The 26601-nt window shown below is 44.4% G+C and overlaps 1 protein-coding gene across 3 annotated transcripts in view; it reads right to left on the minus strand.

The window, feature by feature from the left end:
- Window positions 1–3547: 3547 nt before the first annotated feature.
- Window positions 3548–26601, minus strand: part of Tomosyn (syntaxin-binding protein tomosyn) — a 490464-nt gene continuing 467410 nt past the window's right edge. For all 3 annotated transcript variants that reach the window (XM_069339129.1, XM_069339132.1, XM_069339137.1), the window contains 3 exons: window positions 23580–23675; window positions 21582–21706; window positions 3548–5000 (listed from right to left, as the gene is read on the minus strand). In XM_069339129.1, coding sequence (XP_069195230.1) covers window positions 4738–5000; window positions 21582–21706; window positions 23580–23675 — 484 coding nt within the window. In that variant the 3' untranslated portion in view covers window positions 3548–4737. The remainder of the gene's footprint in view (window positions 5001–21581; window positions 21707–23579; window positions 23676–26601) is intronic.

Genomic DNA, 26601 nt, shown 5'->3' on the forward strand with positions numbered 1-26601 from the left:
CTTATGGTTAACAAGATTGGAGCAGTGCAAGAGTTAACAAGATGGGATCAGTGTACGAGTTAACAATATTGGAGCAGTGTAAGTAAGGGTTAACAAGATTGAAGCAGTATAAGGGTTATTATTTTCGAGACCAGCATAGTCATTTGCTGTTGACGAGGAACATTATAGAACTCTTCCATTGTTAGTAAAATCTATTAAGTAAGGTTTACGTAAATGGTGTCTACTAACTAGTCATTTACATTATGGGGGTCTTTGGGTATCACTAAGTTATTTGTGTAATGTTTGTGTCACTGAGAGACTCATGTTCTTCCACCATGGTGGTAGATTTTTTGATGAATAATGGGGCAACACAAAAATTTCATTATCTATCATGGTTAAGGCTGACAAGAGATATATATTAAGCCCTTTCCTTTTAGAGCCATTTGCATGTGTTAATGAGCTAAACAGTTTCATGTCACCATTGGATACTACACACAAAATCACCACATCTAGACATCACACTCAATATTGTGTCACCATCAGATACCACGCACAATATCGCATCACCATTGGATACCACACAAAGATAGCAATGTGAAAAAGCATTCTTTACAGCAAAATATACCTGTTTACTGGTCAAGTCTCACATCCAGTGTGCAGTGCCTACATGTGTAACAAAACTATATTACAAATTATATTCATTCCATCTTAGTAGCATGTACACGTTTCACAACTTATATGCATCCTGCAACACTTGGGCAGTTTTAAACTTTTGATACACTTAAAATAAGATCTGTGACATAGATGTGAAATTCTAAACACTTTAGCATAACATAATTAGAGAAAGAATACTGACTATTAATACTTTCACAGTAATAATTCAGGTATATTAATTAATAGAGGTCAGAGTGGAACATTATACTGTAAGCATTATGTATACAGCAACTATACACAATGCCTAGCAAGTCATTATTTTCACAGCTGTGGCCAATATGTTAAAGACGTGACACGTATTAGTCAACATTAAAGCACTGTTAATGTTGACCATCTCCATTCATCAGTTTCGACAGGTTAGGACGATTGCTTGGGTTCGTACACATCTAGTCAGGCATACCTGGAGCATATACCTGGAGCAGGTTCCGGGAGTTGTGCCACTCCCCGAGCCCGGCCTGAGGCCAGGCTCGACTTGTGGTTACAGTCACATTCATAACATTTATGCATAACAGTTATACATTCTTTTCTGCACAAGCAAACCGAGAGAACGGGTTGAACTAAAAGTTTAGTTACAAAATGCACTTCCTCCCAGTTGCAGAATGAATTTTTTCATTGAATAACAAGTTTTCTTTAATCAGTGCTGCTGAAATCATGGCATAAACCTCAAGGACTAGACACTGTTTTGTGAAAAAGATAAATCTCTTTTGGTTAGATAAGGAACTTGTCCACATCAAATGCTACAGCCACATTTTTATGCATATGATTTAAATCTGGAAACGTTTGATGGTTATTTGTCACTGAACAGAATGGCAAAATTATGCTAATCTTTCTTATTATGAGCACGACTCATGCATATGGAAGACAAAGAAACCCTGCATTATTTCACCTTGATTCATGCTGGAAATATCTAAGAGATTAGTGTGGATATGCTCTGTAGGGGACAAGAAGCCTGTGCCTGTCTCTGCTGGCACCCACAGTATGCTCTGTCAGGGACTGTGTGCATGTACACGTATGTCTCTGCTGGCACCCACAGTATGCTCTGTCAGGGACTGTGTGCATGTACACGTATAGCTCTGCTGGCACCCACAGTATGCTCTGTCAGGGACTGTGTGCATGTACACGTATAGCTCTGCTGGTATGCACATTATGCTCTGTCAGGGACAGGAAGCCTATGCACATCTCGTAGAAATCCCTCCAGCAAAATGTGAGGCTGTGTGGTCACCCATTCAATAGCGGTCAATCCCAATTGTGCTTGCTGAGGTCTCCTTAGCTAATGGCAATGGGCTGTGCTAAGGTGATCACCCATCCTGATATGAACCAGATCTAAAAATGCTTAACTCGACAAACCGAGAGGCAAACACCCACAGCAGTGCAGCAATAATCCCTGAAAAAAAGGGTTAACTCCCTTCAGGAGTGCCTACTTGCATAACAATGTAGGCACTATGAAGTTAACTAATACTGCATTGCAAAAATCAAGGATCAACGATCCTGCAAAATCAATTTCTTGCAATGGAAATATGCATTACGAGGAATTCAAAATCAACGCTAAATTAATAATAAAAACTGAATTTGACTGAAAAAGCAAGTTGGAATGTCATGAAGAATAAACCATTAGACATATAATTTAAATCATTATTTATCAGATTTTAAGCTTATTCTTCCTCAGGAAACTAAAGGGCCTTGGTTTTGCACAAGTAAACAACTCCTATGAAGTTCCTTTAGTCTGGAGCAAGTGTACAAGATATAAACAAGTTGAATTATCAATTCACCTCCTTTAGTCTGGAGCAAGTGCACAAGATATAAACAAGTTGAATTATCAATTCATCTTCTCTCATACAAAATGCAAAGAATTAAATATCACCCACAGACAACCTTCCACGACGTACTGTGTTACTGTGAGCACTGCTTGCATAGTTTTGTTTGTGCTTGTACCCTTAATTAAGGACACATTCATTTTTCACATAAGACTCTTTCATACTGACTGGCTTAATGCTCTGAACACTGTCAAATTGCACAATTGTTCAGCCCAGCACCCATTAAGGGTTAATGTGCTTTTATGTCACTCAGTCATGTTAATGTCACTCAGTCATGTTAATGTCACTCAGTCATGTTAATGTCACTCAGTCATGTTAATGTCACTCAGTCATGTTAATGTCACTCAGTCATGTTAATGTCACTCAGTCATGTTAATGTCACTCAGTCATGTTAATGTCACTCAGTCATGTTAATGTCACTCAGTCATGTTAATGTCACTCAGTCATGTTAATGTCACTCAGTCATGTTAATGTCACTCAGTCATGTTAATGTCACTCAGTCATGTTAATGTCACTCAGTCATGTTAATGTCACTCAGCTTTTGCTTCAGCCATTTTATCGAACAAGAATAGGAAAACTATCCTGCTTTGGGAACATGAAACCTCAAAAAGAGGCCATTAATGGTACTTTGAAAATGTAAAAAACTCTTATGAGGAGGATAGGGGCTTTCTTTCAGGATATGTTTCCTTTTTTATATACGAATGAAAACAGCACTCGGTGAAACAATACTGATTAAAGCAGTAATCTCTCATTGGTGATCAAAAGCTTAACTGTTAGTTAAAGCTGAATTAGGTTGTAGTCAATTTGATAATACCAACAGCCTATTAAATGATGCCACTATCTAATCCAATGAAGTGCCCAGCTAATGTGCTAATGTCCCCCACTCTATTAAATAATGCCACAAAAACTAAACAAAAACTAATTCAGTAATGTCACCAGGTTATTGTTAATGTATACAGCTAAACTGATAGTGTTACTCATTTGTAGATCTCTCCAGCTACTACTCTATTTATGGAGTCATTCTTATAAAGCCACAGAGAAAGAGAGCATTATACATGCCAACATTAACCCTTAAACTGCTAATCTATTTAGAAGTCCATGGGGCACATGGGAAAAAATAATATTGAAAGCCTGTAAGGTTCAGTTGCACATGTCAATTTGCACACAGATGGAAATTACAAATGTGTTTAGAACAGTGTAAGAGTTAAGATGCAACTCCATGAAAAAAGGCAAATAAATTACATCAAATCAAAACAATATACTATCGAGATACCAATGAGTAAACAACAGTTACCAAATAACACTTGAGAATAAGTATAGGATTAGCTTGCCTGGACGGTGTCAAAGTAAAGGCTTCAAACAATTGTCTGGTTTGTATTAGCGGGCTTGAGAACTAAACTGCCAGCTGAGTGATTACGTTTGGTCAATCTAATGGGCTATTGAGCACGCGTTGGCCAAGATCTAGGCAGTCGGCATGACACAACTCTGAAATCCTTTCATGGTAGACCACACTTTCTATTGTAACAATTTAGATCACCATGTGAGCTTGAAGAAAATTTCCAAATAGACAAGAAGTGAGGAAACTGGGTAACGAGAAGGACGCAAGTCAGAAGATACTAGCTATCAGCAGGAGAGCTCACAACCATGAGGTGCAATCATTTTAGGGCAGCCATCTTGCACACTATCAAAGGCTGTTGCCGTTTGGCCGTTTGTCACACCTTCGGAAAAAACATATGGGATCTATAAGCGACTACAACTCCTCACTCCACTTGCTCACACTGTTCCCTGTACAATTGTTTTATTATTTACAAACAGTACGACACTGACTAACTTTCAACAGTAAGGGAGGGTGTCCCTACAGGTGAATATCTTGGTATGATATTAAACTACAGTAACTGGCTATCCTCTTCTAACACCTGTACCAGTTGCCGGCTGATACTTCATTTAACAACTTTGAGATAGCAAGGGCTTGATAACCTCACATTAATACCATCTTGGGTAAGATAATGAAATAGTGATTGCCTTTTCTTGACATGGCATGCCATCTCAACGTTTGTGAATCCATGTGTGGAGTAGAAATTTCCATGTCTGTTATGGTCGATGGCGCTGTGCATCTCCCATCCCTAAATTGTACCAGTGAGTAACCCTTGCACCTCAGAGCTGGCGTGTCAGATTAAGGAAATATTTATACCTGGTATCTGCTATCACCAATACGATACTGTGAATCACTTCAGAGCTGGTACCATTTCTTGTCCTTGTACTTGAGCATGAGCTGGTGTGCGACCGAGGAGAAGGATTCCGCTTCGTTCATCATTTTGCCCGTTCTCTCTTCTAGGTCACCCAGCTTTTGTCCGCGCTCTACTAACTGGTTTCGAGTCTTGGCAATATCGCCAGCGACCGTTCCTGCACGCACGTTTAGTGCCTCCAGCTGAGCCGTTGGGCCTGGCACATGCTTGGCTACACTGCGTGATCCCTTCCCTGAGGACTCACCAACTGCAAGTATTTATAGATTAGTACAGTATGTAAATATTTCTGCATTATTAAACATGAGAAGCCTAAGCAATCAGTTGATGTTGACTAAGCCAATCTTAAATATATTTAGAAAAGAAATGAAGGTTAAAATGTAAAAAATTAAAGTGTAAAAAACCAGCATTGAATGTAATGAAATGCCATTTTCTGGGGTGAGTCCTGGAGGCTCCCTGGAGCTATCCAGGCTGACATGGATATTATTTACACTTTCCTGGCATCAAAGTGCATAGAGTTTGGAATATCGGGGACCACGCACTAGAACCTGGCCCCCTCAAATGAGGTACGAGGAGCAATGGTCTATAGAACCCCCCCCCCCCCCCCCCCCCCCGTGTTGTTGGGAGCATTCTATGTTTTAACGTTTAGGGAGCATAACCAAGCAAATATTGCGTCAGCCAGAAAAATGATAGGATTGATTATGATTACAAGAACCTTCAAGTACAGAGATCCCATCACAATGGTTGTACTCTTCAAGTCACTTGTGTTGTCCCGTCTTGAGTACTGCTCAGTACTCACTTCCCCCTTCAGAGCAGGAGAGATTGCTGAAATTGAGGGAATACAGAGAACATATACGGCACGCATAGACGAGATAAAACACCTAAATTATTGGGATCGTCTTAAAGCTCTCCAAATGTACTCACTAGAAAGGAGACGAGAGAGATATGAAATAATATACACATGGAAAATACTGGAGGGCCAGGTCCCAAATCTGCAAAGTAAAATAACAACGTACTGGAGTGAACGACATGGAAGAAAATGCAGAATAGAACCAGTGAAGAGCAGAGGTGCCACAATCAGAGAACACTGTATAAACATCAGAGGTCCACGATTGTTCAACGTCCTACCAGCGAGCATCAGAAATATTACAGGAACAACCGTGGACATCTTCAAGAGGAAACTAGATTGTTTCCTTCAAGGAGTGCCGGACCAACTGGGCTGTGGGGGGGTATGTGGGCCTGCGGGCCGCTCCAAGCAACAGCCTGGTGGACCAAACTCTCAAGTCAAGTCTGGCCTCGGGCTGGGCTTGGGGAGTAGAAGAACTCCCAGAACCCCATCAACCAGGTATCAACCAGGTATGTCTTCCATCGACCGAGACTGGCACACAGAAAGATAGGCGCCCCAAAACAAACTATTCTGGTGAGAATATTGCTACCAAAAGCCGAGCAAGTGAATAGAACTCCCAAAACGAAAAGTAGCAAACGAGCATGACATCTTCACATTGCCGCACCGCTGTCTGCACAGCCCCCCTCTCTGGGAGGGGGGAAGGGGAGCCCCAGACCCTCACGCCGGCGATCCAACTGACAGTTCTTAGGCTGGATGTCAAAAACACACGAAAAACACCGCCGACTGGAGGGAGGGATGCTGGAGGCCTCTGGAACTAACCCAGAAAATGGCGTTTCATTACATTCAATGCTGGTTTCCTGGGGGGAACCCCATTGGTTCCCCAGAGCTAACTACCCAAAGAAAGAAAAACAGGGACATACCCGGGTGGCGGGCAGTCGTCTCTCCTCAACGCGAAGTCGAAACAACTGGCTGCAACTGCCGACCCAATGCAACGCAGGCCCTACCAGGTCCAGGGACATTGACAAGGTAGCAAGTGGCCACAACCCTGTTCGACCTTCTAAAACCTCATGCCCGAATGTTGCCTCAACCCAAGACATGTTGCCAAAAACGGCAGCCAAAGCAGCAAACTTACGATCGTTGTGGGCACGAGGATAAACCACAGGCTGGCTTGACTTAATAACCTTGCGGACAACCTGGGAGACCCGAGCTTGTGAACAGAGAAGGAGAGAAACCGGGTCAACCCAAAGCGCATCTCTGGCCACTGAAGCTGTGGCGCACAAATAACAGCAGAGAGCCACACCCAGACACAACACATGATGCACCCCTTCTTGATCAACCAAGCATCAACAACCCAAGGACCCCCATGGAAAGAAGCAGTCTCATTCTTCTCCAGAAAAGGAGACGGCTGCAACCGAACAAACCTACCACCAGGACCAAATGATCTGAATCCTTGCACCTGAGAAAAGCATGAAGCTCCCCGACCCGACCTCCATGGCCAATGCCAACCGGAAAAAAGAGCCATAGAAAAACAGTCCTGAACCGAAGGGGCCTCAACAAACTGAGGAGAAGAGAGAAAAGAGAGAGCACCCCCATCCAAAGGCCAGGATGGCTCAGGCAGCACATGAGCAGGCCGGAGGTGAAACAATGCATGAGACAGCTTGCGAAACGGAGCAGAAGTAACATCCACCCTGAACGCAAGCTGGAGTGGCTCTGCTAGCACAACACGATATGAGACAACAGTATTTAGCATAAGATGACGGTCTTGAAACAACCACGAAAGGAAGGATAAGACAACCCTATCTAAGACCGAAGTACACCTACGCAGTGATAGGAAAAACCAGACAGACCCCATCAGGAAACTTCATACTGCCGCCGAGACAAATCATGCAGGTGGGAGACCAACAACGAAACCACCTGCGCCGCCATACAAGTGATGATAAACCCAAGTCACAAACTCCAGACACGAAGACTTTAGGAGAAGAATAAATCAGCCTCGTATTGGACTGAACCGATCTACTGAAAGAGGCAGAGTCGGTGGGAAGACCCTCAGGTTCAGACAGCAAGCCAGCAGCGCCTGAAACCAAGGCTGGGCCAGCCACCAAGAAGCCAGAAAGACAAATCTCTCCTGGCAAGTCTCCAAGCGAGCCAGGACCTAAAGCAACAGCTGAACTGGGGAAAAGAGGTATAGGTAACCCCACCTCGCCCAGTCCAGCCTGAAGGCGTCAACCCTAATGGCCTCGCAGTTGGGGAAGAGCGCCACGTATACCAGGAGACGCCTCGACCACACAGATGCAGAGAGATCCACTTCCAAAGGCCCGAATGTCTGGCAGAGCCAATTGAACGAGTAGGCGTCGACCGTCCATTCTGTGGAAAGGGGAATGAATCGGGACAGGCCATTCGCCAGGACATTGGACACCCCCCCAAACGTGAACCGCCAGAATTGCCAAACCCTGAGAACTCTGTAGACGAGTCACTCGAAGTGACCAGCCCCAAAGAGCCAAGGACCACAGCGAACCCCCACAGTTCAGGCAATGAACCACCGGGTAACAGTCCGAATGGAGTCTGATTGTCGATCCCTGAGCGACCCAAATCCTCCAGGGCGACATACACACATCCACGAACCTCCAAACACCTCAGACATTTCAAAACAGGGAGCAATGAGGGAGGCTCCCAGGCCCACCAAACCACACCAGCTCAACCTGGAAAAGGAGATAGAGGAGCAAACTTGGAACATTGATAAAACTCCAATTGCTCGAAGTCTGAATCATGAAAAGACAAAGGGGCTGACCCTGGAGTAAACATATCGACGGGAACAAATTTGGCCTGTAAAATTGCAGCTGCCTAATAAGCAGTCTCTCTAGGAGGAAGTTCGATTTGAACAGAGGCCCAACAACCACAAACATCGCAGGCTTCAGGGTGGAATATATTTCCCACTTAACAGGCAAAATGATGGAGACAGTAAGAATGGCCACACGAAAACATCAAAACTAAGGTACAGCCTTCAAAGTTATTTATAAACTTTGTGAAAACTACAAAGGCCTGCCAAATTCGAAAGAATACACCAAGCAGAAACACCACGAACAGCTAACTCACTAAAAATAAAAAACACCAAAAACAGCCATGGCGGCAAATGCGGCTGTAAAGGGTGTGAGCAATGCACCTCATAATAAGCAAGCATTCAACCTATGCATCCCTTAACCCTTAGACCGTGCAATACATATATAGATGATTTGAGTAACATTACCGATACTGCACAATACATTAATAGCCGTTTTAGTGTCTAGCGCTTTAATTTCACTGTACTGCGTGATAGGGGCAGCTATAGTGCAGCCATGACCGATAGTTGACAGACGCCACCTAGAAAAAAATCGTGGCCAACATTCCTGGGTGTGAGAGCCTCAGTACTGAGTGAGCCACCAAAGCTGGTGCACGCAGCATGAGCTCACAGCACCGCTGTTCAGCTTGTGACCACAGCATCGCCTAAAAATGTCAAAATATATATGTACATGCTATTATTTAGCGATGATGGTATTACAGAAGACCCTTGACTGTGATAAAACTGACCAGGATTCTGATAATAGCAGGATTGTGGTGATATTTAGTAATGTGCTCCATGGTGGGAGGAGTAATGCTGAGGGAGGGAGGGAGGTGGCGTTGTCTTCTGACTGTGTGTGGCCACCTTTATTGACTGGACTTACCATACCAGCTTAGTGGTTCATTATGGTGAACACAAATGTAGATACTTATATATAACGTGTGTACAGAGTGTATTAACAGCAATTGGAGTGTGTTGGGAGCTGCCATTTTGGTGAGATAGGTGCGTCGCCTACATGACATGTCATGTTGTTTATTGGTGGCCACATTGGTCTTTGGGCACCATACCAGCTTATTTGTACAGGTTTATCTGGTGAATAAAACATGTAGATACTTAATATAATGTGTGTATATAGTGTAATAACAGCAAAAGTATTTGTTTATTGTTTAATGAACATAATAATTGAATCACTAATATGAACACAATAATTTTGAGTACAGCGATGGTTCACACATTTTATTATATAAATATATCACAATACACACTATTGAATCATATTACTGCAAAAAACCAGAGTTGAATGTAATGAAACGCCATTTTCTGAGTGAGTCCCGGAGGCTCCCCGAAGCTATCCAGGCTGAATGCATATGTATAACTTTCTGGCATCAGTCAAAGTGCTAGGAGTTCTTGCCTACTGGGGACCACGTACCGACAACAATCATCGGACGACTCTGGGTCACAAGAACAAGGACCCAACAGGCAGCATGGCGGAGGCACAACCGGTGAGTGTCACCCTGAGACAAGGGGACAGATCAACCGACAAACTCGCAGGATGCGAGGGGGACTCCGGGGACACACCTAGAGGACCACGGAGCCCCCGTGGGGTTTCCCAGGGCCCTTAGCCTTTGGTACACGCTAAGGAAAGCCCAGGCAGGGTACCGCGAACCGGCGCCCAAATCTACCAACAAACTGCTAAAGCTGAACCCCCGGGACGTGTCCACTCACGGGGGCCAAGCGGGGAGTACCGCCAACAGAAGAATTTGAAAGAAATTCACCTAGAACAGGAAAGGGGGACCATAGTAAAGGCAGACCCCCCCCACCAGGCAAAAACAAAAACAAAAGAAAAACCCTGCAAGAGGACAACGTACCCAGGCGGAACAGAGCCGGCCGCTGTTAATGGTGAAAACTAGCTGTGCAGTACCCCGCGCCCCTACCAGTGACGAAAACTACCACCTACCCAGAGACAAACCAGGGCAACAAAACCCCAGCCGACTCCAAGGGCAGCCCAGTACCGAGCAGTAAAGGACACAGCAGAGGCAGAACCCAAGGTGACTTGTGGAAGGTGGCCCCAAGCCCCAAGGGCGGTACTTACAGGGCACCTAGGGAAGATAGCCCTAGGCACATGCAGCCCGAGTACCGTGGAATCTTACTCCTAGCTCACAACCCACCGGTAGAGACAGTCCACACCACAAGGCACAGAACTGAAACAAAAACCGGAGCCAGAGGCACTCGACCAGCCAGTAATACCATCAGCCAAGAACTGCCAGTTGGATCGCCGGCGTGGAGGATCTGGGGCTCCCCCTTCCCCCTCTTGGGGAGGGGGGGGGGGGTTGCGCAAACGGTGGCGCGGCGACATGATGACGTCATGCTAGTTTGATAATTTTGTTTGGGGAGTTTTGTTCACTTGTTCGGCTTTCGGTAGCAATAATTTCACCAGAATAGGGGTTTGTTTTGGGGCGCCTACCTTTCTGGGTGCCTGTCCAGGTCGATGGTAGACATAGAATGCTCCCAATCACAAAGGGGTTTCTATAGGCCATTGCTCCTCGTGCCTCTCTGAGGGGGCCAGGTTCTGGCTCGTGGTCCCCGGTAGGCAAGAACTCCTAGCACTTTGACTGATGCCAGAAAGTTATACATATCCATTCAGCCTGGATAGCTCTGGGGAGCCAACGGGGCTCCCCCCAGAAAACCAGCGTTGAATGTAATGAAACACACTTTTCTGGGTTAGACCCGGAGGCTTCCCGAAGCTTACAAGGCTGATATGCTAATGTCAGACTTTGGCCTCAGTCATGTGTATGGAGTTCTGTGGGCCTGCCAGGGACCACGAGCCAGAACCTGGCCCCCTCAAATGAGGCAAGGGGAGCAATGGCCTGCAGAAACCTCTGTGTGGTTGGAAGCATTTTATGTCTGCCATCGACCAGGTCAGGCACCCAGAAAGGTAAGCGTCCCAAAACAAGCCCCTATTATGGTGAAAATTATTAACAAAAGCCGAACAAGTGGATAGAACTCCCCAAAAGAAACAAGTAAACGAGCATGATGTCACACGTTGCCGCGCTGCTGTCTGTGCAGCTCCCCTCTCCCCGGGAGGGGAAAGAGGGAGCCCCATAGCCCCACTCTGGCTATCCACCCTTCAGTTCTGAGGCTGGATGTCAAAACACTAGAAAAAATGCCGACCAGGGAGAGGGAGGGATGCCAGGGAGCTTCTGGGTCTCGCCCAGAAAATGGCATTTCATTACATTCAACGCTGGTTTTCTGGGGGGAGCCCCCGTCGGCTCCCCGGAGCTAACTACCCCCAGAGGAAAATAGAGGGACATTCCCGGGAGGTGGTCTCTGCTCACCCCTCAACTCAAAGTCGAGACAACTGGCTGCAACCACCAACCCAAAGCGACACAGGCCTGACTAGGCCCAGGAACGTACACACGGTACCGCGCAGCCAGGACCCTGTTCAACTGCCTAAAACCCCATGCCTGAATGTCAGCCCAGGACATGTTGCCAAAGACGGCAGCAAGAACAGCGAATGTACAAACGTCATTGGCACGGGGATAGACCGCAGGCTGGCTAGCCTTAAGAACCCTGCGGACGACCTGGGAGACCCGCACCCGTGAACAAGGAAGAAGGAAAACTGGATCAACCGTAAGTGCGTTCCCAGACACAGAAGCCGTGACACGCAAAGAACGGTGGAGGGCCGCAACCGGACACAAAACATGATGCACCCCTGGCCTGGTCAACTAAGCATCAAAAACCCAAGGACCCCTCCGGAAAGCAGCAGGCTCATTCCTTACCAGAAAGGAAGGAGACGGCTGCAGACGAACAAAGCTATCGCCACGACTGAAGGAGCAGAAACCCCTGCGCCGGAGGAGAGCATGAAGCTCACCAACCCGACCCCCAGAGGCCAACAGGAAAAAAGAGCCGTCGAGAACCAATCCTGAACTGAAGGGGTCACAACAAATACTGAGGAGAAGAGAGAAAAGAGAGCACACTGTCCAATGACCAGGATGGATCAGGCGGTGCATGCGCAGGCCGGAGGAGAAACAACGCATGAGACAGCTTGCGAAACAGCGAAGACATTACAGCAAGACCGAAAGCAAGCTGAAGTGGCTCCACCAGCGCTGCACAATTCAAGGCAACAGTATGTGGCAAGATGACGGCCTCCAACCACCACAAGGGAAGGACAAGACCATGCCAAGAAACGCAGCAACCTAAGAGGGAACAGAAGGAAAAGAAAGGACCGCCAAAAATACTCACACTGCCGCCAAGAAGAAACACACAGGTGAGACACCAACAATGAAGCCACCCGACCACCAACAGAAGATGAGAGGCAGAACCGAAACAGCCCCACCATGGGCCAATCGAGCCTAGGAAGAGAGCCAGAAACCCAAGCCGGCAAAGGAGGAGATGGAACGCATGCTGTACAGTAACAACGTACCAATGCTAGCGAGCCCGCGAGGAGATCGGAGACTATGGGTCCAATTTGAGACTTCATAGAAGGGATGCTGCAAAATCGTGAAAACGCCAACAGGCAGGGTAAGCCAGGAAACCAGGAACCCAAACCTGGCAATAGGAGAGCCAAAAGGCACAAACAAAACATACAATGTGTAGAAAATGAGAAAAAATGGAAAACACAAGAAAAAGACCAGAAGAACAGCCCCAGCACCAACGGCGAGGGACAAGAGAACAGAAAGAAGATGAGGAACGAAGAAGGCAGGTAGCAAACGGGAACGAAAGGGACACGACCAACAACACACACAGTCGTTGGCCATGTCCCAACACAAGACTAAACAGAAAAAGGTGCAAAAATATGCCACCAGACCAGTACCCGAACCAAGGGGTACGAGTTACGAGGATATGATCACCACATTCAAGATCCCTTAGGAATAGAAAGGGGTAGAGAAAGACAGACTAGGAAACCCAAGGGGCACATGCACCAGGGGACACAGGTGAAATGAGTGTCCACAGGAGCCATAGAGACATTGGAAAGAAGCATTTCAGCGCCAGTGTATTAGACAAACGAGGAAGGGACATGGTGGAGGCAGACTCCACACACACAGCGTCAAGCATAAATATGATAGAGCCCAGCAGGCTCAGGAACCTGCACAATAGTCGATTGACAGGTAAGAACCTAACGTATATGGAAGGGTTAAGCCAGGCACTGCAAGATTGGCAAGGAATAAGTGACCCAGATAAGTCCACAAAAAACGGGGCCGTGACCCCCCTTGTAACAAACAACTCAGATGAAACAAAGAAGGCTCCAGGAAGCAGCACAGAAGGGCCAAACAAAACGCCACAATCAATCCCCAACATGCATCCACAGTATGAAAACTGCAGCAAAATGTCACCCTCATAACACCCTAACACAGTAACATTTACCTCATAACATTCACCCCCACCATTGTACCTCATAACATAGTGGAGGTGGGGCCCCTAGAGTGACTCAAGCATGGGTTGGACATGCATATGAGTGGGACTGGATGGGAAGAATTAGGAGCTGCCTCGTATGGCCCAATAGGCCTTCTGCAATCATGTGTTCTGATGTCCTTATATTTGTATCCAATAACCACGAACCAGTGCCTCTGAAAGAGATGCCAGACCCCATAATCTCACCTGCAGGATGTAGGACCGAACGTGTAAAGACACAACGTAGCCGAGAAGATTCCGGGAACACCGCCAGTGGAAGAAGGCAAGAGCCGCACATGCAAGAGAAGAGTAGGGTAGAGGCGAAGGAGGTGCCCCCACACCCATACACAGGAAAACCCCCAGCATCCTCCCCATAGCAGCAATCCAGAACACCCCAGGTAGGTACGGGGCACAGACTGGAGAATGGAAAGGAGCGAGAGGCGAAGCACTCGAGAGAAAAGGACGCAGAACACCAGCACCTGTGCACACAGCTCATACCAAAACAAACTAACACGGCGCATTCACAGGCAGGGATGCCAGAATTGGGGTACTGAAAGTCGCGAGCTGAAGAAATAAAATCACGAATTTGACTATAAAACTAGACCAAATATGTTTGTTAATGCTGGAATTTCATTACAGAGTACACAGCTTATCTTACCAGTAGCTGAAAAGAGCAGTAAGTAGCAAAACATTCATAACTGGCTTTACACTCAGGCCACAAGGAGCCCAACCTGGCCACAAGGAGCCCAACCGGGCCACAAGGAGCCCAACCGGGCCACAAGGTGCCCAACCGGGCCACAAGGAGCCCAACCGGGCCACAAGGAGCCCAACCGGGCCACAAGGAGCCCAACCGGGCCACAAGGAGCCCAACCGGGCCACAAGGTGCCCAACCGGGCCACAAGGAGCCCAACCGGGCCACAAGGAGCCCAACCGGGCCACAAGGAGCCCAACCGGGCCACAAGGAGCCCAACCGGGCCACAAGGAGCCCAACCGGGCCACAAGGAGCCCAACCGGGCCACAAGGAGCCCAACCGGGCCACAAGGAGCCCAACCGGGCCACAAGGAGCCCAACCGGGCCACAAGGAGCCCAACCGGGCCACAAGGAGCCCAACCGGGCCACAAGGAGCCCAACCGGGCCACAAGGAGCCCAACCGGGCCACAAGGAGCCCAACCGGGCCACAAGGAGCCCAACCGGGCCACAAGGAGCCCAACCGGGCCACAAGGAGCCCAACCGGGCCACAAGGAGCCCAACCGGGCCACAAGGAGCCCAACCGGGCCACAAGGAGCCCAACCGGGCCACAAGGAGCCCAACCGGGCCACAAGGAGCCCAACCGGGCCACAAGGAGCCCAACCGGGCCACAAGGAGCCCAACCGGGCCACAAGGAGCCCAACCTGGCCACAAGGAGCCCAACCGGGCCACAAGGAGCCCAACCGGGCCACAAGGAGCCCAACCGAGCCACAAGGAGCCCAACCTGGCCACAAGGAGCCCAACCTGGCCACAAGGAGCCCAACCGGGCCACAAGGAGCCCAACCGGGCCACAAGGAGCCCAACCGAGCCACAAGGAGCCCAACCGAGCCACAAGGAGCCCAACCGAGCCACAAGGAGCCCAATCTGGTAACCCTGCGCAGGACAGGAGGTCCGAATCACACAACCCGCTGAGCAGGAAGGCGCCTACTAGGAATATGAATGAAAATGAGCAGTGCCGAGACAGCATGGAGAGAAGATACAAACTGCACCCTGAGAACTGCACCCTGGAACAGGGAAGAAGGGAAACCAGAACAATCCAAAGCATGACCCTGTTCACGGCAGCAGTGCCTCACAAAGAACGGTGAATTGCCGCAACTGTACACAACACATGGTGCACCCCCCGGCCAGACCAACTAAGCATAAACAACCCAAGGACCCCTCCGGAAAGCAGCCGTGTCAGTCTTCATCAGAAAAGATGAGAGTGAGTGAGTGAGTGAGTGAGTGAGTGAGTGAGTGAGTGAGTGAGTGAGTGAGTGAGTGAGTGTGAGTGTGAGTGTGAGTGTGAGAGAGAGAGAGAGAGAGAGAGAGAGAGAGAGAGAGAGAGAGAGAGAGTGAGAGTGTGAGAGTGAGAGAGTGAGAGTGTGAGAGTGAGAGTGTGAGAGTAATTACCTAAGTGTAATTACCTAAGTGTAGTTACAGGATGAGAGCTACGCTCGTGGTGTCCCGTCTTCCCAGCACTCTTTGTCATATAACGCTTTGAAACTACTGACGGTCTTGGCCTCCACCACCTTCTCACTTAACTTGTTCCAACCGTCTACCACTCTATTTGCGAAGGTGAATTTTCTTATATTTCTTCGGCATCTGTGTTTAGCTAGTTTAAATCTATGACCTCTTGTTCTTGAAGTTCCAGGTCTCAGGAAGTCTTCCCTGTCGATTTTATCAATTCCTGTTACTATTTTGTACGTAGTGATCATATCACCTCTTTTTCTTCTGTCTTCTAGTTTTGGCATATTTAATGCTTCTAACCTCTCCTCGTAGCTCTTGCCCTTCAGTTCTGGGAGCCACTTAGTAGCATGTCTTTGCACCTTTTCCAGTTTGTTGATGTGCTTCTTAAGATATGGGCACCACACAACAGCTGCATATTCTAGCTTTGGCCTAACAAAAGTCATGAACAATTTCTTTAGTATATCGCCATCCATGTATTTAAATGCAATTCTGAAGTTAGAAAGCATTGCATAGGCTCCTTGCACAATATTCTTTATGTGGTCCTCAGGTGATAGTTTTCTATCTAGAACCACTCCTAGATCTCTTTCTTTATCAGAATTCTTTAAAGATTTCTCACATAATATATAGGTTGTGTGGGGTCTATGTTCTCCTATTCCACATTCCATAACATGACATTTATTAACATTAAATTCCATTTGCCAAGTGGTGCTCCATATACTTATTTTGTCCAGGTCTTCTTGAAGGGCATGACAATCATCTAAATTTCTTATCCTTCCTATTATCTTAGCATCATCAGCAAACATGTTCATATAATTCTGTATACCAACTGGTAGATCATTTATGTACACAATAAACATCACTGGTGCAAGAACTGAACCCTGTGGTACTCCACTTGTGACATTTCTCCATTCCGATACATTGCCTCTGATTACTGCCCTCATTTTTCTATCAGTCAGAAAATTTTTCATCCATGATAGAAGCTTACCTGTCACCCCTCCAATATTTTCCAGTTTCCAGAACAACCTCTTATGTGGAACTCTGTCGAAAGCCTTTTTTAGGTCCAGATAGATGCAGTCAACCCAGCCATCTCTTTCCTGTAATATCTCTGTGGCCCGATCATAGAAACTGAGTAAATTCGATACACAGGATCTTCCTGATCGAAAACCATACTGTCTGTCTGATATTATATCATTTCTCTCCAGGTGTTCTACCCATTTAGTTTTGATTAGCTTTTCCAATACTTTCACTATTACACTTGTCAATGATACAGGTCTATAATTGAGGGGGTCTTCCCTGCTGCCACTTTTGTAGATTGGAACTATGTTAGCCTGTTTCCACACGTCTGCTACGATTCCTGTACACAGGGATGCCTGAAAGATCAGGTGTAGTGGAATGCTGAGCTCAGATGCACATTCTCTCAGAACCCATGGTGAAACGCCATCTGGGCCAGCTGCTTTGTTCCTCCCGACCTCCTTTAGCATATTTTCCACTTCATCTCTAGACACCTCTATCCGCTCTATGTTGTTCTCTGGAATTCTTATTGTGTCTGGTTCTCTGAAGATTTCATTTTGTACAAACACACTTTGGAACTTTTCATTTAATGTTTCACACATTTCCTTTTCATTTTCCGTGAATCTGTTTCCCATTTTCAACCTCTGGATATTATCCTTTACCTGCAATTTGTTGTTTATGAATTTGTAGAATAGGCCCGGTTCTGTTTTACATTTATCTGCTATCCCTTTTTCAAAATTTCTTTCTGCCTCTCTCCTTACTGCTGTATAGTTGTTTCTCGCATCTTTGTATCGCTGGTATGTTTGGGGGTTTGGCCTCTTCCTATACTGATTCCATTTTTGTGTCTTTTGGTCTCTTGCCCTCTCACAATTTCTGTCGAACCAATCCTGTTTTCTGGTCCTGCATCTCTGTTTTGGTATAAATTTTTTTGTGCCTTTATCATATATTTCACAAAACTTGCCATACATCTCATTCACTTCCTTGCCTAGCATCAAGTCTGTCCAATTATACTCACTAAAAAAATTTCTAAGGTCACCATAATGTCCTCTCCTGAAGTCTGGTTTTTCAACTGCTTCAACCTCCTTATTTTCTTCCAGCTTATAACGCATTGCATACTTTATTCCCAAAAAGACATGGTCACTTTTACCCAAGGGAGGAAGGTACTGAATGTCAAATATCTCTTCCTCCTTCCTGGTAAATATCAAATCTAGCATGGAGGGAACGTCCCCTTCCCTCATCCTCGTAGCTTGTTTAACATGTTGATACAAGAATGTTTCCAGGATGAGGTCTACAAATTTACAGGTCCAAAAATCTTCTGTTTTAGCTTCATATGCTTCCCAGTCTATGGATTTCAAGTTGAAGTCACCGACTATCAACAGTCGTGATCTATCGTTATCCGCTCTCGCTATAATCTCTCTCATTATTGTTATAAGACCTTCACGTTTACTATCTAGCTCCTCCTTTGACCATGTGCTGCTTGGCGGTGGACTATATGCATTTATCATCATTAGTTTATCATCCTCATAGCAGATCTCTAGTGCTATTATGTCAACTTCTTGTGGATTGGCAGTCATTATTTCCTTCACCTTTAGGTGTTCTTTTACCAGCACAGCAACGCCACCGCCTTTCCTAATTTTTCTGTCCCGTCTCCAAATTGAGTAGCCCCTTGGGAATATGACCTCATTTAAAATTACATCTTCAAGTTTTGTCTCCGTGAGTACAACAATGTCTGGTGTCTGCAGCTGTATTACATCACTTAACTCCAGTATCTTCGATCTCACTCCATCTATGTTGGTGTATGCAATCTTCAGGAACTTGTTCCCCCTCTCCTTATTCTTCACTCCCCCTCTCTCTATTGATTTTGTTGGTTTGCCTTTATGTACCACTTTACTGGTTTGCCTACCCCTATCACTTTGTAGAAAAAAGAATTTATTTCTTCTTCATTCCTGCTCTCATTTAAATGTTTTGCCTCGGCGAGGTTCAGTTTCAGCTTCTCTCTATCTTCTTTTGAAAGATCTCGTCTTAACGACCACCCTTTCCCATCCTCATCCCTTTGCAATTTTCTAGCATTCCTTAGTACTTCTTCCATCTGTTTGGCACCGTTTAGGGTGATCCTCAAAGGTCGATCTTTCCCTTTTACGTACCTGCCTATTCTCCTGTAGTCGCACACATTCTCTCTGTTTGTAAGACCTTCCACGAGGCCAACAATTTTATCTACTACTTTAGCTTCTTCTACAGCTCTTTCTGACCTAGATGTTATCGCCTTTTCTTTGCAGCCAAAAATGATCAGGGACTTACTCCGATCAACTGTGTTTTGCACCAACTTCGGGTTAGATGCCAATTCTTTCCTCACATGTGTGTGTGTGTGTGTGTGTGTGTGTGTGTGTGTGTGTGTGTAATTACCTAAGTGTAATTACCTAAGTGTAGTTACAGGATGAGAGCTACGCTCGTGGTGTCCCGTCTTCCCAGCACTCTTTGTCATATAACGCTTTGAAACTACTGACGGTCTTGGCCTCCACCACCTTCTCACTTAACTTGTTCCAACCGTCTACCACTCTATTTGCGAAGGTGAATTTTCTTATATTTCTTCGGCATCTGTGTTTAGCTAGTTTAAATCTATGACCTCTTGTTCTTGAAATTCCAGGTCTCAGGAAGTCTTCCCTGTCGATTTTATCAATTCCTGTAACTATTTTGTATGTAGTGATCATATCACCTCTTTTTCTTCTGTCTTCTAGTTTTGGCATATTTAATGCTTCTAACCTCTCCTCGTAGCTCTTGCCCTTCAGTTCTGGGAGCCACTTAGTAGCATGTCTTTGCACCTTTTCCAGTTTGTTGATGTGCTTCTTAAGATATGGGCACCACACAACAGCTGCATATTCTAGCTTTGGCCTAACAAAAGTCATGAACAATTTCTTTAGTATATCGCCATCCATGTATTTAAATGCAATTCTGAAGTTAGAAAGCATAGCATAGGCTCCTTGCACAATATTCTTTATGTGGTCCTCAGGTGATAGTTTTCTATCTAGAACCACTCCTAGATCTCTTTCTTTATCAGAATTCTTTAAAGATTTCTCACATAATATATAGGTTGTGTGGGGTCTATGTTCTCCTATTCCACATTCCATAACATGACATTTATTAACATTAAATTCCATTTGCCAAGTGGTGCTCCATATACTTATTTTGTCCAGGTCTTCTTGAAGGGCATGACAGTCATCTAAATTTCTTATCCTTCCTATTATCTTAGCATCATCAGCAAACATGTTCATATAATTCTGTATACCAACTGGTAGATCATTTATGTACACAATAAACATCACTGGTGCAAGAACTGAACCCTGTGGTACTCCACTTGTGACATTTCTCCATTCTGATACATTGCCTCTGATTACTGCCCTCATTTTTCTATCAGTCAGAAAATTTTTCATCCATGATAGAAGCTTACCTGTCACCCCTCCAATATTTTCCAGTTTCCAGAACAACCTCTTATGTGGAACTCTGTCGAAAGCCTTTTTTAGGTCCAGATAGATGCAGTCAACCCAACCATCTCTTTCCTGTAATATCTCTGTGGCTCGATCATAGAAACTGAGTAAATTCGATACACAGGATCTTCCAGATCGAAAACCATACTGTCTGTCTGATATTATATCATTTCTCTCTAGGTGTTCTACCCATTTAGTTTTGATTAGTTTTTCCAATACTTTCACTATTACACTTGTCAATGATACAGGTCTATAATTGAGGGGGTCTTCCCTGCTGCCACTTTTGTAGATTGGAACTATGTTAGCCTGTTTCCACACGTCTGCTGTGTGTGTGTGTGTGTGTGTGTGTGTGTGTGTGTGTGTGTGTGTGTGTGTGTGTGTGTGTGTGTGTGTGTGTGTGTGTGTGTGTGTGTGTGTGTGTGTGTGAGTGTGTGTGAGTGTGTGTGAGTGTGTGTGTGTGTGTGTGTGTGTGTGTGTGTGTGTGTGTGTGTGTGTGTGTGTGTGTGTGTGTGTGTGTTGCTCGCGCGCGCGCTTGGTGCTGGCAGATTATACGAACCTACTTGGGTCTTCCACTCACTCCAAGCCGCTCTTCTCCTCTACCCCCCTAATCTAGTGTTTTACAATCGGGGTTCCACAAACCTTCCTTGGCAGATTTGGGGAGAAATATATAGCAAACAGAATGACAACAATAAATATATAAATATTTCATACAACATAGAAATACATATATAAACAGGTATTATGTACTTTTACATGATTGAGTGTATATGAAAAAATATTTTAAGGGTTCCACCATGATCTAAGTTCCTGGTGAAGTTCAACCTTAACAAATGAATGACAATGAGTATGAGAGCTAAAGAGAATACTGTACATTAAAGTTTCAGAAATATAATAAAGCACATTCCTAATGAGGATGAAAACGTTCACTCATTGCTCAATGTTCTTTGGCAATAGAGAATTTGATCAGTTTTCCTTACATGTGCACTCTGGCATACCCAAATTGCTATGAGTTTATACAGTATAGTCAAAGTATTGACAAAAAATAAAGGTACAGTACTAGGAAGAAAGAAGGCCTTCAAAGTAGTAACTTACAGAGTTCTTCCCGATCCAACTGTGATACACCGCCTCCGAAGAGCCCCTTGAAGAAGCTCTGCTTGGGAGCTTCAGGCATGTCACACGGAAGGAAAAGTTCCCCTAATAGGTCTTGGAGATCCTTGCTGTAATACAGAGTTGAAATTTAATACTTGCACATTACAATACAGTAGTTAAATATGGTACATTGCTTTGGCGTGTGGCGATGCTGTAATGACATTTTGCATGGACACAACTTATTTTGAACATTTTTAGTCACCTCCTATAGTACTCATTTGTCTCCTTCAGGCAAGTAATTAAGCCTCATGAAAGCAGGAAAGTCAGTAATAATAACACTAATGAGTTATTGTTATTATTACAACTTACAACTGCCCGAAACGCTGTGTATTAGTGGCTTTAGGTATTGTATGTACTAGCTCTATCTATAAATCCAACATTATGTTTTTAACTCTTCATCTATGTATGTACTCTTACCTGAATAAAAATTTGAATTTGAATTTGAATTTTGTCAGTTGTAATGCATGAAGGTAAAATTAAATGGTCATGTGGTTAACTCTTAAGTTTCTAAATACAATGGAAGAAATTATTCAAATGCAATACCAAAATGATTTAGTTTCTGCAATGAACTGTTATATCTACACACCAAAGTTCTTTAACGTGTTATAATAATGATTGATGGATTGGGCTGCCAGCCAACACTAATGAATCATGTTATAAGATTTAAAAAAATAGACTGGATACGTATATGGGTCAAAGGGTGCAGATTTAAGTGCTGCTCACCTATTTTGGCCTAAAAGCCCAGCCGTACTGGTTCTAATTTATATATGCTCTTAAGTTTGTATGTAATATAATGGAGGCATCATTCATCCTGCCACCCCTCTTCATGGTAGGCCCCAATAACTGAATGATGAGAAAACATCTAAGGACCTTCTGGCATAGTTAGTCCTGAGATGCCCAAGTGTATCGTGTGGTACTTCAGGGTCTTCATGAGGTCTGGTGCTTCCCAACTCTGATATCTCTTGGTCCAAATCAGACCCAACTCTGGTATCTCATGGTCCAAGTCAGACCCAACTCTGGTATCTCATGGTCCAAGTCAGACCCAACTCTGGTATCTCTTGGTCCAAGTCAGACCCAACTCTGGTATCTCATGGTCCAAGTCAGACCCAACTCTGGTATCTCTTGGTCCAAGTCAGACCCAACTCTGGTATCTCTTGGTCCAAGTCAGACCCAACTCTGGTATCTCTTGGTCCAAGTCAGACCCAACTCTGGTATCTCTTGGTCCAAGTCAGACCCAACTCTGGTATCTCTTGGTCCAAGTCAGACCCAACTCTGGTATCTCTTGGTCCAAGTCAGACCCAACTCTGGTATCTCTTGGTCCAAGTCAGACCCAACTCTGGTATCTCTTGGTCCAAATGAGACCCCCACTCCGCTACTCCGTATGTGTTGTCATTCCCAATGTATTGGACACCTGCACACGCTTGTGGTGGCATCATCCTTGCAGAGGGTATCCCACTTCTTCCCCATCTTAAGGAGATGCTCAACTGCCTCCCTTAATTTCAGTCCTGTGTCTGTTCTCACAGAGTTCATTCACTGTCTGATATTCTGGATGACAAAGGAACAGTATATCTCTTGGTTTTGTACTTGCTTCATATTTAAAGTTAGTTCGCATGTTATTATTAATTTGTTAAGCATTTCTCCATATATTGCTAAAGTAAATAAACTGCATTTAAATCTAGAGAATTGCTATTAGTACTAGTTTACACAAGTCAAGCCTGGCCCTAGGCCAGACTTGGGGAATAGAAAAACTTTCAGAACCTACTCCAGTTATACTCTATGTAGTTAATGTGAATATACACCAGGCTTTACAATACAGTACTATCCACTCAAATTTACCCACATATATTCCCCGTATCCACATATTTACCCACATTAAATACCCACACAAATTGAACTCTAATTTTTAAAATAAAGTTACTATCATTAACAAAAATTCCTTACCAGAAATCAGATGCCAAAGTAAACTTTTGAATTTCCGTCGGAGAGCAGAGATACATTCCGTGGCCATAATTCGTAAAGCAGAAAGTCCTCGCAATTCTGACAAGAGAATTGCAACCCATGCTATTATTATCTGAGCATATTATTTGAAAAAATAAAAAGTTATCAAGCTAAATAATTTAGGCAAACTAAAAAAGTTTATGAATTCCATGAATATTTAAGGATGATGGGATGGCTTTCAAGTTTGCATTATTCATTATAAACTGTATTAATGGATTTATAATGCTTATTACATTAATATTCTATACTACAATGAAATAATTAATAAATAATTATAGTATGATATGCACCTAATATTGATTTTTTTGCTAATTTGATCATTGATCAATGCAAAACATGTAAACATTATGTATTTCTTGGCAACATTTCTCAAATTCTGTCAAATTTATAAACTCTACACGAGTCCCACAAAGTATCATAGAAAATGGATATATATTATTAAACGCACCTCAGAAGCTTGGCCTGTGGCATAAATATACTCTTGGTCAGTTGTGAACACAAATCATGGTTAATATTGCTAGCCTTTTAACAAGTAATAAATGAAGACACCAAGTCTGGAAGACTATGTACCACTGTCGGTGGCCTGGAAGACTATGTACAGTACCACTGTCTGTGGCCTGGAAGACTATGTACCACTGTCGGTGGCCTGGAAGACTATGTACAGTACCACTGTCGGTGGCCTGGAAGACTATGTACAGTACCACTGTCGGTGGCATGGAAGACTATGTACCACTGTTGGTGGCCTGGACGACTATGTACCATTGTCAGTGGCCTGGAAGACTATGTACCACTGTCGGTGGCCTGGACGACTATGTACCACTGTCAGTGACCTGGAAGACTATGTACCACTGTTGGTGGCCTGGAAGACTATGTACCACTGTCAGTGGCCTGGAAGACTATGTACAGTACCACTGTCGGTGGCATGGAAGACTATGTACCACTGTCGGTGGCCTGGACGACTATGTACCACTGTTGGTGGCCTGGAAGACTATGTACAGTACCACTGTCAGTGGCCTGGAAGACTATGTACCACTGTTAGTGACTTGGAAGACTATGTACCACTGTTGGTGGCCTGGAAGACTATGTACCACTGTTGGTGGCCTGGAAGACTATGTACCACTGTCGGTGGCCTGGAAGACTATGTACCACTGTCAGTGACCTGGAAGACTATGTACCACTGTTGGTGGCCTGGAAGACTATGTACCACATTGACTTTGATATTAACTTTGGTTAATAAGACAAGACCTCTCAAAGGAAGACAGAGAAAAGCTGAAAATGAACTACAATGAAGCAAAACGTCTAAATGGGGATAGAAATGAAGACAAAAAATCTTTTTTCTACAAAGTGTCAGGAACTGGAAAGCTTGTGAAATGGTACATAAAAACAAGGCAACAAAATCAGTAGTGGAAGGGGGAGTAAAGAGCAAAGGGAAAGGGAACATGTTCCTGAAAATTGTATATACCAACATAGATGGAGTGAGGTCAAAAACTTTGGAGTTTATAATTCTTTTAATTCTAATTAATTCTATTTTATAATTCTGGAGTTATAATTCAGCTTAGGGTCCCAGATATTGTCGCATTATCAGAGACGAAACTTGAAGGAAATATATTAAATGAAGTCGTATTCCCAAGGTGCTATTTGGTTTGGAGACGTGACAGGAAAACTAGGAAGGGTGGAGGAGTGGCTGTACTGGTGAAAGAACACCTGAAGGTAAGAGAGTTAATATTTGAAAACCCCTTGAGATATTGACATAATAGCATTGCAGGTCTGGAATCGGAATGATAAGCTGATCATTTTAAATGCCTACAGCCACCAGCAAGCAACACATGGACAATGGAAGAACTGGATGACAAACGAGAGGGCCTCATAATGGTCATGAGAGATATTATTGTACAAACTGATAAAGATAAATCACGACTGTTGATACTGGGGGACTTCAACTTTAAAGCAATAAACTGGGAGGCCTATGAAGCAAGAACAGAGGACTTTTGGACATGCAGATTTGTGAACTTCATTCTGGAGACATTCTTGCATCAACACGTCAAGCAGGCCACAAGAATGAGGGAAGGAGATGTACCGTCAGTAATAATATCAGACAGACAGTATGGTTTTCGATCTGGAAGATCCTGTGTATCGAATTTACTCAGTTTCTATGATAGAGCCACAGAGATATTACAGGAAAGAGATGGTTGGGATGACTGCATCTATCTGGACCTAAAAAAAGCTTTCGACAGTTCCACATAAGAGGTTGTTCTGGAAACTGGAAAATATTGGAGGCATGACAGGTAAGCTTCAAACATGGATGAACAATTTTCTGACTGATAGAAAAATGAGGGCAGTGATCATAGGCAATGTATCGAACTGGAGAAATGTCACAAGTGGAGTACCACAGGGTTCAGTTCTTACACCAGTGATGTTTATTGTCTACATAAATGATCTACAAGGTGGTATACAGAATTATATGAACATGTTTGATGATGATGCTAAGATAATAGGAAGGATAAGAAACTTAGATGATTGTCATGCCCTTCAAGAAGACCTGGACAAAATAAGTATATGGAGCACCACTTAGCAAATGGAATTTAATGTTAATAAATGCCATGTTATGGAATGTGGAATAGGAGAACATAGACCCCACACAACCTATAAATTATGTGAGAAATCGTTAAAGAATTCTGATAAAGAAAGAGATTTAGGGGTGGTTCTAGTTAGAAAAGTATCACCTGAGAACCACATAAAGGACGTTGTGCAAGGAGCCTATGCCATGCTTTCTAACTTCAGAATTGCTTTTAAATACATGATTGGTGAAATACTAAAGAAATTGTTCACGACTTTTGTTAGGCCAAAGCTAGAATATGCAGCGGTTGTGTAAGTGACCATATCTTAAGAAGCACATCAACAAACTGGAAAAGGTGCAAAGACATGCTACTAAGTGGCTCCCAGAACTGAAGGGTAAGAGCTACAA

Source organism: Procambarus clarkii, chromosome 5 (assembly GCF_040958095.1).
Source record: "Procambarus clarkii isolate CNS0578487 chromosome 5, FALCON_Pclarkii_2.0, whole genome shotgun sequence".
Classification (NCBI taxonomy): domain Eukaryota; kingdom Metazoa; phylum Arthropoda; class Malacostraca; order Decapoda; family Cambaridae; genus Procambarus; species Procambarus clarkii.